Source organism: Peromyscus californicus, unplaced genomic scaffold (assembly GCF_007827085.1).
Source record: "Peromyscus californicus insignis strain IS unplaced genomic scaffold, ASM782708v3 Scaffold_9__1_contigs__length_137607984, whole genome shotgun sequence".
Taxonomy (NCBI): Eukaryota; Metazoa; Chordata; class Mammalia; order Rodentia; family Cricetidae; genus Peromyscus; species Peromyscus californicus.
The window spans coordinates 107,853,327-107,868,562 of NW_026294617.1; the positions used below are offsets into that span (position 1 = coordinate 107,853,327).

The 15,236-nt window shown below is 39.3% G+C and overlaps 1 protein-coding gene across 1 annotated transcript in view; it reads left to right on the top strand.

Annotated features, from left to right (window-relative positions):
• Col25a1 (collagen type XXV alpha 1 chain) overlaps positions 1-15,236 on the top strand; it is a 410,812-nt gene that overhangs the window by 368,176 nt on the left and 27,400 nt on the right. The window contains exons 24-30 of the mRNA XM_052730008.1: positions 3,095-3,118; positions 3,981-4,025; positions 7,581-7,625; positions 9,903-9,983; positions 11,032-11,094; positions 11,692-11,742; positions 13,727-13,753. Of these exons, the coding sequence (XP_052585968.1) occupies positions 3,095-3,118; positions 3,981-4,025; positions 7,581-7,625; positions 9,903-9,983; positions 11,032-11,094; positions 11,692-11,742; positions 13,727-13,753 (336 nt within the window). The remainder of the gene's footprint in view (positions 1-3,094; positions 3,119-3,980; positions 4,026-7,580; positions 7,626-9,902; positions 9,984-11,031; positions 11,095-11,691; positions 11,743-13,726; positions 13,754-15,236) is intronic.

Consider the following 15,236-nt stretch of genomic DNA (forward strand, 5'->3'; position numbering starts at 1 on the left):
TTTCATCATTGTGTCCTTTAAAAAACATTGTATCTAACACTCTAGAATGACTACATGGATATGAATATATTACATTAGAACTATGTTTTATAAAATAGTTCAGATTATGAAAAAAACATCAAAAGTAGTTTATGTAACTTCTCTGTATCCATTATCCAGTATGGGAGATAAAATAGTTGAAGTACTATGCATATTACCTAACTAAGATATTTGTCATTCTGGTTATGGTATTTATAATTTTCATCCATTCATTTATAGTTAAATGAGCAACAAAATTTAAAATCATATAACAAAACTGCTGATTATATCCTTTTGACTAGAGCTGAAGTTATGGAGCAAAATAAAAACCTAACACAGCTCATTATTTTTCTTTTTGTTACCAAGCAACATAAAAAGGAATTTATCTCAACTCCTCTGATCCATCTTTTCTCCCTGTCCAGCATTCTTCCAGACCTCCCAGTCTTGACTTCCCCACAGTGAAATGATCCCAAGTAACCACACAGAGAATTAATATTAATTATAAATGCTTGGCCAATAGCTTGTTACTAACTAGTTCTTACAACTTTGACCCATATTTCTATCTATATTCTACCACATGGCTCTGTACCTAATCTCAGTACGGCATACTTATCTCCTCCTTCCTCTGTGTCTTGCTTGAGACTCCTGAGACTCCGTCCTTCGTCTTTCCAGCATCCTCCTAGTCTGGCTCTCCCACCCAATCTGTTCCTGCTCAGCTATAGGCCAGTCAGCTCTTTGTAAATATGTATGACTCTCATTGGTTAATAGTGTACAAAGACTGTTCCACAGCAGGGGTGTGTCCCTGGGGAATACTAATTTTTTCTCTCTTGGAAGTTATTAATTGCTTGCCTCATCTAGGAGGGGAGGGTGCTGGGATATTTCTCCCTTCTACAATGGGATGTCAACTATTGGAATTGCTCAGGTCTTGTTGTGGCAGCCATGCTGTTGACATTTTACAGATGCAGCTTCCCTGTCATAACTAGAAGAAACAGTTTCACAGAAGACTTCCTCTGGCTCTTAGAATCTTTCTGTTCCCTCTTCCCAGAAGTTTGCTAAGTCTTAAGGTGAAAGAGTTGTGTTGTGCATGTATCAATTGGGACAGGGCCCCCATCATGGTTAGTTGCTCTCTGCAATTTGATGAGTTGTGGCTTTCTGTAATGGTCTCCTCCTTCAGTAAAAAGGAGCATAAGCACCCATCATTATGAAAAGTGAAGAAGAATAACCTATAACTTGGGTAGGATTTTCACATAAACATCTCAAAATGAATCATAAAGCACAAGATTGACTTTTGCTGCTAGCTCCCACCTCCCATCTCATATCATGTCTCACTGGAATTTCGTGTCGTTCCCCATCACTTCCAAACATTCTGGTTTTCAAACCGTTACTGGCCTTCACGAGGGAGCCCTGCTGGGATGATATAGCTTCAGCGTTGAAGAGCCAACATTGTAGGATGACTCTGGGAACTGTACATGCCTGCTTCCAGGTGGAGGTCAAGGTGGTGTGCTGGTGAACTTAGCTGGCTTTGGTGACACTTGCTCCCTTCTGAGCTACAGTGGAACCTTCCCAATTTTGAGGTCTCTCAAACAGTTATTAGTACATCATTTCAACTTCTTCTATTGGTTTAATTACCACTAATGATATTCTTTCATTATGCAGCTCATTATTTTAAAAAAAAATGTTGTTAGCATTAACATTTTTAAGAAAAAGGACAAACAAGAAGTGTTTATTTATGTAAGGATGTGAATTTATATATATTTGACCTTGTTAGAAAATCTGAGAGAATTCAAATTGTAAAACTGCTTACCTTCATAGAATTTTGTAATTCTGCTTTCTAGTTAAAAATGCAACACATGATTGAAGGACAATAGTGAAGAAATTCTTTTTACTCTATAATTTCCTTGTTTTAGTAAATGACTCATTTACATCCTAGGAACAGAACAGTTTTCTCATGGCTGTAAATCCAGTTGTTGTGTCTAGGGAAACCTCTTTAAAATAGTGTAAGCATTACCTTGTATTGTGTAGGTCTGATGACATAAAATTCTGGGTATGTATAAGAACTTGCTCTTAGTTTATTGAGATTTTTCACCTTTGTCTCAGAAACATCCGACTTGTTTATTGCATTATCTGAAGCTATAATCACATTGACTGCTTTTATCATGCAATACAAACTTGGATCATTAACACATGTATAAGCATAGTGTTTTCTAAAGGACATTAGTAACTATGTCAGTAAAGAATTATCGAAGTATTTAAAATGAAATAGATAATGTTAAGATTAATTTTTACAACAACAATAATAAAAATGGCAACAAAGGTTTGAATCAGAGATTGGAATGGAGTGATGGTACACCGAGGGGTGGTATTAAAACCATACCCTCAAGTTCACATATAATCAGACAATGCCTCTTATAACCAAAAGTCCTGAATGACAAATGACTCCTTTCTATTGTTTCAATAAGCCATGTAGAGCTCTTAGCACAAGATGTAAACTACAAACTATTAGATGCACAAACGTAATCACAGAATAGGAATCATGCTGTGGAAACCCATGCTTTGAGACAATATATTCTGTTAAAATATTTAGCATGTCAACAAACTAGGTAAGTTCAATGTCAGTTTCTTTGATTATAGCACATAGCGGGGGTCAATTATAATGTAAAAAATGAACTACAGAGTAAGAGAAGAAAGATATTTCACTCTTCCCTAATCAAAATCTAGAATGGAGCTTTTTATCAATAGCAAATTTCACAATTCACAATTAGGCTGACCAACCTTTAGCATACAGGTACTTAACTATATAATTTTTTTAATTATGTGAGTTTTAAAAATCAGGCATATGGAAAATTTTATGCGTTGTTTTCTTATAATTTTTAAAATAAAATTCTAAAAATCTTTCCCAACCCTTGACAAGTATGCAGTATTGAGATAGGCTAGTGTGTTTGCTGTAGCTCTCTGTGACTTAAAAGACATCTGGCTTGACAACATATACTTTAGAAGTGGATTTTTTCGGAAGTCTGTTGCTTGGTTTTGACACAGAATAGGTAACTCTTGTCTCTGTCGATCCATTTCCCAACAGAGGATCACCACCTTAACTGTCACGGTAACTCCTTTTGCATGATCTCTGTGGTCTGTGGCTTTGAGTTCAGTATGGATGCATGCAGGGCAAGACTGGACTAATGTAGCAGTGGGTTTTTATCGGGCGTTTACTTTATGTTTATGTTATTAACCTTTTAAGACATTTGACCTCATTAAATTACTATCTGTTCTATGGGAAAGTCCAGAAAAAGTTATTACTTTTTTTTTTAAAAAGACTTTAGCCTCTGGTTAATAAGATAGCTTTATCTTTTGTGGCTTAGAAATCAAAGCCTTGCTAGAGCATTGTGTGGCACACCTTTAAGCCCAAGACTCTCAAGGCAGTGACAGGTTGATCTCTGTAAGTTTGAAGCTAGCCTGGTCTACATAGCAAGTTCCAGGACAGCCAGGACTACATAGAGAGACCCCGTCTCGAGAGAGGAGGGGGAGGGAGAGAGGGAGGAAGGGAGAGAGGAGAGAAAGATAGAAAGAGAAGGAAGAAAAAGAAAAGGAAAGAAAGAAGGAAGGAGAGAGAGAAGAAATCAAAGCCTGTGAAGTAGATGACTGAGAAGGAAGGGTTACAACAGTCAGGTCATTTATCACAAGAAGATGTATGCAGAAGAGGAGGCAGCAATTGTCAACTGTCTTACCGAATCCAAAGCTGCTTCTGTAACATGGTGACTTGAAGAGCGTACTGAGAGTTCTCTTCAGTACTCAGAGTGGGAGTCTGATTTATCATTATGTAACTGATGAAATAGTGTCCCATTGAAAATCAATATCTAGAAATATCTAATTATGATAGAAACGTGCGGTGTGCTTGTTAGTTCTAAAGCCTGAAATTTTAACATGTCTACTTGGTATGTTTTACAACGTGTCTTCTCTTGCTTCAGGGCCCCCCTGGACCTCCTGGACCTCAAGGACTACAAGGGCCAAAGGTTATCCTTCCTTCCTTGCTTCCCTTTACCTCCTACAGTGCAGAGATGCCATGTTGAGAGTATATGTCCTTAGAAAACAGTTCTTACAAAGTGCTAGAGAAGCGAGGCCAGAAACAGTGGTTTAGAGGACGAGGAAACAGCATTGGAGTCTCAGCTAAAGGAAGAAAGGAAATGAGGAAAGAGGGGAGAGAAATGGAGGGAGACAAATTTAGGAAAGGACACTGAGAAAAGTACAGAGAATTAAACAAGGGAAGTACAAGCTTCACAGAAATTATAAATGCAAAGAGACGCTCAGCATGGCTTATGGGAAAAGGTAATATTCAAACAAATGAGGATTGAAGGGAGTTTACTCTTGCCCCTAAGAAAGACCCTTTTTTTTTTTTCAATTCTTTTGTAAGGGGAGAACAAGGAGAACCTTCCTATAATGCATTCATAAATGACTGACAGGTTCAGGAGCCATTCTCAAGACCTGTTTTACATGCCTTCTCTTTATCACACGTTCAGACTTTCTGCCGTGTGCTTTATCAAATGAAGCCTACTCCCCACAAACAGCACAATCCAAAATTTCCTTGATTGTACATCAGCTTTGCTAGTGGTGGTAGCTTTACCCCCCAAACTAAAGCCCCATCATCCAACCATGTTTGAGCAATTAACACATGTCCAGGAATTCTGGCTTTTCAGAACTGAGCTACACGTGTTGAAATACGACTTTCGTCATTGGATTCTTGTAGGAGATTCAAGTGGTTTCAAAATTCATTTTTTATTTATGCTTCTTAAGTTGGTTTATTTGCTGTGCCTAGCATACATACACACACATTCGTGCACACATCAGCTTTTGTACTCTCTCTGGATACTTAAAAATAAATGTCCAGTGTATAGAGATTTATTTCTCTATTAAAAGACTATAAAATAAAATATTACTGAGGTTATTGTCTTTTTTAGTTGTATTCAGGGCATAGATCCTAATTACCAAAATATTTTTTGTGTAACATAAACATGTTCCACATATTAATGTATGATATGGAACTTAACTAGTTTTCCACAGAGTCTTGTCCCTGAAAGCGTAGCACCAAATACACTGGACTTGTCTCTGATGACCAGTCTTCCTGGTCCCTCTCCTCTTAACAGTTTGATGATCTGGGCTAGACATAGAAGGAACTTTGGAGATTCTCTCCTCCTTTGTGTAGTGTCAATCCAGATGAGATTTCTTGCTTCATCTCCTCTCATAACTAGAATTTTCTCCAAAGCTAAATAAATACATTTCCCCCAAAGCTCAAAGGTTTCTGTGATTTCTCCACAGCTCTGAGGCCTAGAAAAGGCATCCATGCTTTGATCTAAAGAAATAAAAAGGGTTACCCAGCTAAAAAAGGCTCTCACTGAACTGCCATCTCTTCTTTTATAATCACTTGTTAATTCCATTGTCCAGGAGGTAAAATGAGCCTTCACTCTCTGGTATGGTTTTGAATCTGCAAAGATGCCAGTAAGAGGTTTTACTAGGAACTTAGAACCCAGGGTCTGAGACAGGCACCTAATGGCATGATCACTAGTAGAGTAAGTGCTCTGAGGTGGATGTAGATGAGGGCTAGGATGTGATGGCTCAGTGGTTAAGAGCATTGGTTGCTCTTCTAGAGAACCCGGATTCCATTCCCAGCACCCATACGGTGGCTCGCAACCATCTATAACTCCAGTCTGAGGATCTGACGCTCTCTTCTGGCCTCTGAGAGCACCAGGCACACACATGGCACAAAGACATCCATGCAGGCAAAATACACATAAAAATAAATCTTTTTCAAAAGGAGTGTGTGGGCTGGATATGCATAGGACTGCCTCTCTAGGTCTGGAAGTCCAAGATGGGTTTGAGTTGAAACTGAAGAAAGGCAGAGGGGTGGTAACCATATGGAAATCTGAACATGTGGCGGCAGAGAGGCGTCAAATCCCTCCTCACTACCTGCCACTTCCCCATCCTGTCCACCATCCTGACCCCTTCAGCCCACCCATCCCGGTGACTAATACCGTGTTGTATGACAAGCCTTTATACTTCCCAGGATCCTTCTTGAGAAATCTTGAGAAAGTTGGGATCATTGAGGTGGGTATGTCTGTCACTGTGAGACAGCACAGCTTCTCCCGAGGCCAGAATAGGACAGACACATTTCCCAGCTCTGGACTCACTGCCTCAGACTGACGGCAGTCTGTTCACTTGGTATTTCTCCTTCCAGTGTCAAATAAGAGGGATTTTAATTTTTTACACATCAAACAACTCTTACTAACCATATTTGAGTGATGGAGGATCTATGAATCTTGTTCTTTCAGCCTCCCTGGTCCACATTTGTAAAGGTAACAGTTCAGCAAAGCTATGGTGATTGGACTAGAGTGTTGACAGGTATCCAGACTCAGAATGAAGCTGGGGCTCAGCCGGGTGCATCCAACCTCAACAGAAATTGTTTGTGGCAAAATAAACTTTGCTACTGCTGCAAAGAACCGGAAATCTGAAATGAGGAAAGGCCTTTTTTATTTCATTGGTTTGAAACCACAAGATCCTGCCTTCCTTAAACACTGGGAAAGCTCGGGTTTCAGACTGTGGCCTACAGCTCTTAAAGTTTTTTACCAGGAAAGGGAGTTCTAGCGGATGGAGCATTGTGGTTTATACTATCGCCAAAAACCCTTCCTAGAAAACACAGCCTCAGGACTGTACCTGGAAAAACCCCTCTGTGAGCGGCTTGCTCATACCCAGACAGTCTTCACACTTCGCACAGGGTAGAAATTGGGGCTTATAACAGCATCCATACAGACAGTTTGGTGGTATAAAACCACGCCTTACCTTTCAAAGGATTTTTGTTCAGTTATCATTCAAATCTGAAAGATGACTAAACATGTATTATTTAAATAATGTCTAGCACGCTGTTTAGATTTGTTTTAAATTAAACATCTTCCATTAAAAAAATAAATCTCTGTATTCTGATTTTGTCAAACATTCTAATAAATCATAATATTAAAAGTCTGTTTATTTCATTTCTAGCATAGTATAGGAAATGGAATGGGTCTGAAAGTTACCTCATGTGGATTGAGATACCTGATTTATTAGATCCTCCAATGGGGCTTTTCTGGGCAGGGCACACTCACAGCCATTATGAAAGTTTCACATTGTGCCAGTTAGAATATTCTATACATTTACCAAACTTTGCCTTTTATTCTCTCTTAGTCAACTATTATGTTTTGATTGTTACTGAAAATTAGACAGTCTGTACTGATTCCTTCCTTATGGGAAAAGAGACTTAGCAAAGCCATAGAAGCATTGCTATAGGATGTGGTCAGCCATTAAATTGTGTATGACCAACGGAAGAAAAATAAAAACAGTGGGTATTTGCTACATATGGATATTATTACACACATTTCTCAAGAAAGATCATCCCTTCACTTAGCTTCAAGATATGTACTGGACCAGCATATTCTTGGGTTAAAATGTATTTGCTAAAAGTCAAACTGTACTTTTACCAACTAGCATGGTTTCTGTAGCAATCATAAATGCAGGCAAGTTCTTGCTTTTTATTTTGTCAGGGTGAGCAAGGATCTCCAGGAATTCCCGGAGTTGATGGAGAACAGGTAATTTTCAAAGCTATATACCATTATTTAAAGCACCACTATCGATCACTGCTTTTATGATAGGTTTAAAGCCGAAAGTCATGTCTTTTGATAGATGATGCATCCTCTTTTTTTCCATTCCACTTGAAATCTAAAAATGCAATTAGTTTTAAATTAGATATAAATTTTGTTGTAGAAATGTAAAGCTATATGTTTCTTAGTTTTGTACTTGATACTACTAACCTGTCAGTCTACCTCAACACATTCTAATAGACTCTGAAATCATTACATTAGTAAGAATAGCTTGGGGTTTGGGTTTGGTTTTCAATTCAATATCAAAATCAGTGGCCATGGTTTTCATGATTAATAGCATTGCTTATCTACAGTCATTTGATAATGTCTCTTTTTTGTGTATAATGAGTTCCCCTGATTTTCTAAATCTTTTGAAAACTCAGACAAAAAGTGAAGCACGGTAAGCTTGCACACGATAGCAGTATCTTTCAGAGTGTCCTCAACATAGAAACTGATAAAATTTCTCTAAAATTCTGATGGAAATACTTTAGACTTTGTGGGTACATATGGTCTCTTTCGTGTATCCTTTTCTTTAAACATGTCTTACTTTTTTTTTTAATTCAACATAAATAAAAACAGTCCCTAGGCTGGACTTGGCATGTCTGCTGTGGCTTGGCAACCCCCACCTTTTAAGAATTTTACTAAGAGAATGCAGACAGCATTAGGAATCAAACCACAAGGATCAGTTTCAAAATCTTTGAGGTTACATGGACTTCAACTATTTTCTCAAGAACTGGCTCAAGGGATGGAAAGGTGGCTTATTGGTTGAAAGCATGTGTTGCTCTTGCAGAAGACATGGGTTTGGTTCCCCGCATCCACACCAGGCAGCTCATAACCGCCTGTCACTCCGATTCCAGGGTGTCAGATGCCCCCATCTGGCTCCACAGGTACCCGCACACATGTGGTGCACATCACCATATTCAGGCCCACACACAGAATAAAAGAAAAAGGTAGTTGAATATATTTAAGACATAGCTTGAATTAATAAGAAGTCAGTGGAATTTTTGATGTCCTAAGTCAACCATATACTCTTCAGGAGAAAGTATTAGACAAAAAAAATACTTAGGAGAAGAGTTATTTTTAATAACAGAGTTGGATATTGCAGTCACATAATGTCACATTAAACAAATATTATAGAAAGATAATTTAGTCAATTTTCCATGCCAATCAGAGATCACATTAATGATAACCTTTCCCCATTGTTAGTAATTAAAGATAACAAATTAGACTTGTACAGTGGCATACTGAATGTGCCTAAATATTCAATATATACAGTAGCTGGATGTTTTTTCAATAGTCTTTGCAAGGTCCTGTTCTCCTACTCAGCCTGTTGAATTGGCCTTGTTGCTTTTCCCTGTCACAGGATCCCTAAAACCAACTGACCTTGCTGATTAACCAGAAAGATAAATTTATCTTTGCTGGTACTTTCCCACTCCCCCAGTAAGTGATTCTGAACTCAGTATAAAGATAGTTAACAAATTAATATGTGTTCTTGTCCCTAAGATGAACAGGTCTGTGCAGCTTGTGAATCCCCTACCATGGTAACCATAACCATCTGCTCATGTTGCCACAAGGTTGCTAGGATGAAAATGCTGAAAAATATTAATTAATTTCAATGTTAGTGTTCCATAACTCACATTTGTTAGCATTCAAAACCCACACATCTATTTTCTCATTCTAAAAGAATAGTAATTGCATTTGGTTCACCATGTAGCAATGTCATGAGAACCAACAGGAACACTGAACAAGTTGAGTGTTTTAAAGCATTGATTGAACATTGGTGCTGGAAACTGATGACAGCTAGATCTTATACACACAATGAAGAGGAAGGAATGGCTGTGTGGACTTGGATCTTTGCTATTATAACGCTAAGTCCTGGTTCAAATATTTTCTGGACTGTTAAGAATTACGGTCATTACATTGTCTTCTGGACTGGTAGGATGCAGTTAGTTGCCAAGCAGATTTAGGAAACCAGGAGAAATAATGCCAAACCCTGAGTTCATGGTTTTTGTATTTAAATGGTCTATAGAACTTAATCCTATTACATGGGGAAATATTATTGATCCAATGCAGAAGGCTGTAAAAAGAAAATACCTGAAAACAAAACTCATAGTCATCTCCGCTTGCGGCCACCTCTTGGCAGATTTATCTGGAATCCCATTAACTGTAGGATGTGCCTATCAGGTTGTCACTGTGCTTCTCACATGCCAACTCTATCACTTGTAGGGACTCAAAGGCTCAAAGGGAGATGTGGGGGACCCAGGTATGCCAGGTGAAAAAGGAGGAATTGGCCTTCCTGGACTCCCGGTACGTTCACACTCTATGACGTGCTCTTACTAAAATAAGTGACTAGAAAAGAAATATATTCTCAACTGTACTCTCAACCAGTGGTTTCCAACTGTCTTTATTTTTGAAATAATTTGAAGTATTGTTGTTTAGTTTTTTTCCAAGTGAGACACTAAAATTTTAAAGTATAGCCAAATCAATTTAAAAGTAAGTGTTTGGTTTATTTTTCCTGGATTGTTTTCTTTAGAAGATAATAAAGAAAATAGAATTGGCCATTTGAATTTAATATGTATAGTCAAGTAATTATCATAAAGTAAGCCACAATAAAGAAATAAATTATCACAAAACTTTAGAACCATTGTAGAACAGATTAGTCTGTGTGTCTATACTTTGGGTGGTGCTTATTCCCCCTGAGTTACTGTTTCTCAGAAACTTTGGAAGGGAAAATACAGAAATTATGAGAAAAAAAGTAGAGGAACTTCCTCCCACCCCCCTCCCACCCTACACCAGGTACTGGAGATTGCACCTAGGACCCATACATGCCAGGCACACACTCTACCACTGAGCTGTATCTCAGATCCTTTTGTTTTAACTTTCCATGTTAAAAAGTTGTGCAAGCTGGCTTGAACACACTCTGAAACATAGGCTGGCCTTGAATGTTTGCTCTCTGCCTCAGTCTCCCAAGTAGCCAAGATCTCAGGCCCGTGCCACCAGGCCTGGATCTTTTACGTGTTTTTAAAGAAGCAACTATAAATGTCAGTGGGACTAAAGTCTCACCTTTGCTATTTAAAGTGAGCACACCGTAAAAAAATAACATTTGTAATCCAGTGTATTTCAAACTGTGAAATCAGGCTCAGTCTAGTTTCTATTTACTTTGTATTTTGCTGTATATAACACCCATAATCCTAGGGGTTTTAGTAAATTTACTGCTTTGGACTAAAAATAGATGGAGATAAAACTTGTTATGTATTATGTGCATAATATAAAAATTCAAGGCAGTCAAAGTTCAGTTGTCTGTTAGACCTTGGAAATAATGTTCCTGCTAAATCTGCTTCCTGGTTATTTGTAGGGTGCCAATGGAGTGAAAGGAGAGAAAGGAGACTCTGGGTTGCCAGGTCCTCAGGGTCCTTCTGTAAGTTCATGGGGCTGACTCTTCACACGGGACTATTATTTGCCTAGATCCGCCTGTGCCAGATGGCTAATCTGTAATAGAAATACAGTCACCCACTTGGTGGATCAAACTATACATGATATATGTTAGTCTTGTACCATGAGAGACAGCGTATCTCAGAAGTTTGAGTTGGAAGCAATTGTGCAGAGCTCTGGGGAGAAAAATCAATGGATTTCCCATAATCCTTCTAGGGAAAGCCTAGTGAAATAAGAACTTGCATTCTCTTTCTCTCCAGAGTCCTATTTGTGCTTAGTGAAATAACGGAGGGTTTAATAGTGGTTGCAGCATTATAGAATGTCTCGATAATCAGTTGCTTCCTTTTCTTTTAATATAATTTTGATTTACTCTGGGTTTTTGTAGAACAACTGTAGTGTTTGAAGTTATTTGATTCTCATAGAGGAATTGCTAAAGCCAGGGAATCAAGCACAGCACTCCTCACCATGTCCTCTTTCCTCTGTGACTGCTGATGCCATTAGCAGAGCCCTAGAACAAGACCCCTGCTCTACTGCCTTATCTAAATGAAGTAACCACACCCATGTTTATTTTTTGGACATACAGATCATAGGCCCCCCAGGCCCTCCAGGTCCCCATGGCCCGCCTGGCCCCATGGTAAGTTTCCTTCTCCCTGAAAGGTAATCATTTATCTATCATGTGCTACTAGGGAAAAGATGAACACAGACAGTGTTTGTTTTGTACTGCTCTCTGGGGAATGAACAGAAAAAGTGAGGTGTTCTGCCTACTTCACAGTGCTGCCTTTCATTCCCCTAAACACGTGCATTAGAAAGACGTAGAGCCGAGGAGAGACAGATCTGGCAAGCTTTACTCCAAGGGGCCATGAACACCGGCAAATCATCTAACCCTCTCACTGCTGTAGGCTGTTAGTAGCTAGTTACGGTGATTATCAAGCCAGTGAAGAGGGTTTCTAAGCAGCTTTGAAGCTTGAGACCCCTCCCTGAATTATCCAATGAGAACCTGTGTAAAACAGTGTGATTCAAGGCTGAGGCTGGCTCCCACAGATGATGGAGTGTTGGATCTTTCTCCTTCCGTGTCAATGGCTCTTCTGGTGATTCATGGATCCGGGCCATGCTTGCTGCGGTTGTCTCCCCATGAGCAATGGAGACAGCATTCCTGACTCCATAGAACTGCCAGCGGGGAAGGCAGCCCTGAAGCAAGCGCGGTTCTCTAACTGCTGGGGTGCCTGCCGACAGTTGTGCTTCGGCTCGGATGTGGACGGCAGAGGGCTTCAGGGGCCTTTGACACAGCAAGGAACAAGGCAGGAAGGATATAGAGTTACACTCATCTCTCGGGTGTCTTCATAAACCGGAAGACGTCAATAACAAAGAGGAAGGCACGTGTGGCCACCCTCTATTCCAACTGCACTCTAGAGAGAGCATCGTGGGAATGATCCCAGCCACAGGGTAGCCTGGTCACCCAGGTCTCACTAATTGCCTCCTTTCTTTGGTAAACAACTTCCATTAACCTTGTTCTCGTACACCAAATAGTCCATTAAGAATTAATCAAATGGCATGTTTTTGGCTTTTTATACTCCTTTCACTTTAAGTTAGAAGGTTAAATTAGAAAATGCTACATCCTGTTCAAATGATAAAGTTAATTAGCTTAAAGGAATTTGAAACCATTATTAACATGAGATAAAAATACTCAATAATGAGAGCCATTTCCTGAAAATGTTTATTCGCAACTTATCAAGAAGGAAAACATTACTCTAATGTAGACATATGTAACAAATATCTCAGCGAACATGGTCAGCGATTTTTCCCTCTGTTTTATTTCACTGATGGATATTTAAATATGCATCTCCCTGAATAGCTTATTAGAATCTCTTTAAAAGTTCAAAGCAATCCAGAATAACCTTCAGTTAATTTAAATTGATAATTAGTTTCTATATTTGTATTTTCCGCCAAACAACTTTCTTTTTATCCTGATTCATACATTCATTATGACCTCCTTTCTTTGATAAACAACTATTATTCACTTCTGTAACAATAAATGCAATCCAAATCATAACGCTTAGGACTCTTTGATCTTAAACTAGACGAATGGTTTTCCAGACTCCCAAGCTTGGATGCCATCTTCCTGCCGCCTTTGGATTCTTCAACACCTTGGTTATGAAGAGTGAAGGACAAAGATCTCCTCTTCTTGCTACTCAGACTGTAGAGATTTTTTTCCCCCCTGAATTTCTGGCTTTTACGTTCTACCTCTATTCCATAAAAATTCATGAATTATCTCAAATATTCCACCAGGTTATAAAATGGTAATTTGAGAAGTACCTGCAATGTAAATACAAAACAGGGGCTCTCTTTTTGCCTAACTTTTCTTCCATGAAAACCCCAGCAGCTTTCTCCTCTCATAGGCATTTAGCAGACAGAATTGCTCTTAATGAATTTCCTATTACAGAGCAACTCAAGAGCTGGAAGGAACATTTGGTAGGTAATAAATAACATTCCACTGACCTGCCTCTGGCTAGAGCTCAGACGAGAAGATTCTTGCCTTACATCTCATTTTATACTTGATATAATACTCATTTCTAAGGAAGCAGTGAGTTTTTAATTAAAGCTGTGCTTTCCATTTTCAGGGACCCCATGGACTTCCTGGACCAAAGGTACCAGCAAATCCCTTGATTATTTGATTTCTATTTCCTTGATGGTCACAGGCAAGCATGACGGAAGCATGTCTGTCCTGTCTTATTTACTTGTCAAGTAATGTTGATAGTCTTTAAGCCTTTAAGCACCCAGATGTTTAACTCTCACAGTACAATGCGACTCACGATGAGCTTAAGTGCTAACACCTGGAAATAAATCATTCCGCATTTTGCTTTTACCCTTGTCACTGTGTAAGTTTTTTTTAAATACGTGGCATATTAAAATCTGCCACGTAAGGGTCGTCTGATGAAATTCTCAGACTAAGCCAGGAGCTTTCTCTTTTTATGGTGGCAATAGTTCTATATTTGCTGTCAACTGAAGGTCTTGCTTGCCACACACTACAACTGCATCTACCTGCCTTGGCTTCCTAGCATCTCAGTGTCTTCCTTCCCATGGGTCATAATCTAGAATAGGATGAGGTATATCAGCTGTGACGTCACAGAATTTATGTACGTGTAAAAAGGAGCAATGGAGAATAGGCCCTCCTTGACAGAACCAGTAGAGCCTACACTGGAAAGACGGTCTCCGCCTGTTCTTTTCTTCTACGGAGACCCAGAGAGCATCTTTAAATGCAGTATTAGCACTAGGCTTCTGAAAGCCCAGAGCAGCCACTCTCTCCTGGGGGTTGGCAAGGCCCCCTTTGGCTCTCCCAGCTATGAAGGGTTGACACAAGAATCCTTGGCTTTCCTTTTCAGGGGCAGGCAGGTAACACAAGAAGGGGAAGAGCTGGTCACCTCGTTCTTCTTCGAATGCCTTACCTTCAGGTTAAGCCAGTGGCTAGTGTATTAGTTACTATAATGACTGAGGAGAGTACGGCTCCCAAGGCTGTTTTAATTCTGAGGTGATTGAGACACACCATAACCATTCAATCAGATGAGGCCCAAGATCCTTTTGGTACAGAACATGACATTAAGTCCTTTTTCCACAACAGTTGTTATTTCCATCATTGCTATCAACAAGTTATAAAATTGAAAAGACCTCAGATGACCTATGTTAGTTCCTTGACTCTGCAACTGATAAGCTACACAGACCCAGAGCAGTTCACTTATTTAATGTAAATTACAGGAAGAGATGATGACCAGGTTGGTAATAGAATTTGGTGCAGATATGAAATTTGGTCTTTTTGCCACTTGATTTGACTGCTTTTGGATTGACATTTGAAACATCTACTCTTACCAATATGTGGTTTCCTACCAAAGAATTTCAGGGCCCGCTAAGTCTGCCCTTCGTCATCTTAAAACCACACACGAGAAATGAGCTCACATGCAAAGCCGTGAATCTCAAGTTTAGAACAGTGGCCACTGAGCCTTGGCCTCAGTGCATTGTTAACTATGGCACTGGGACCTCAGGATTAGACCTGGTCAATTATAGCAGATTTGGGTTTTCAACCGTGGCTACACTACAGACTCACATTTTCAAGATCTACAAATTCTACTATGCTAT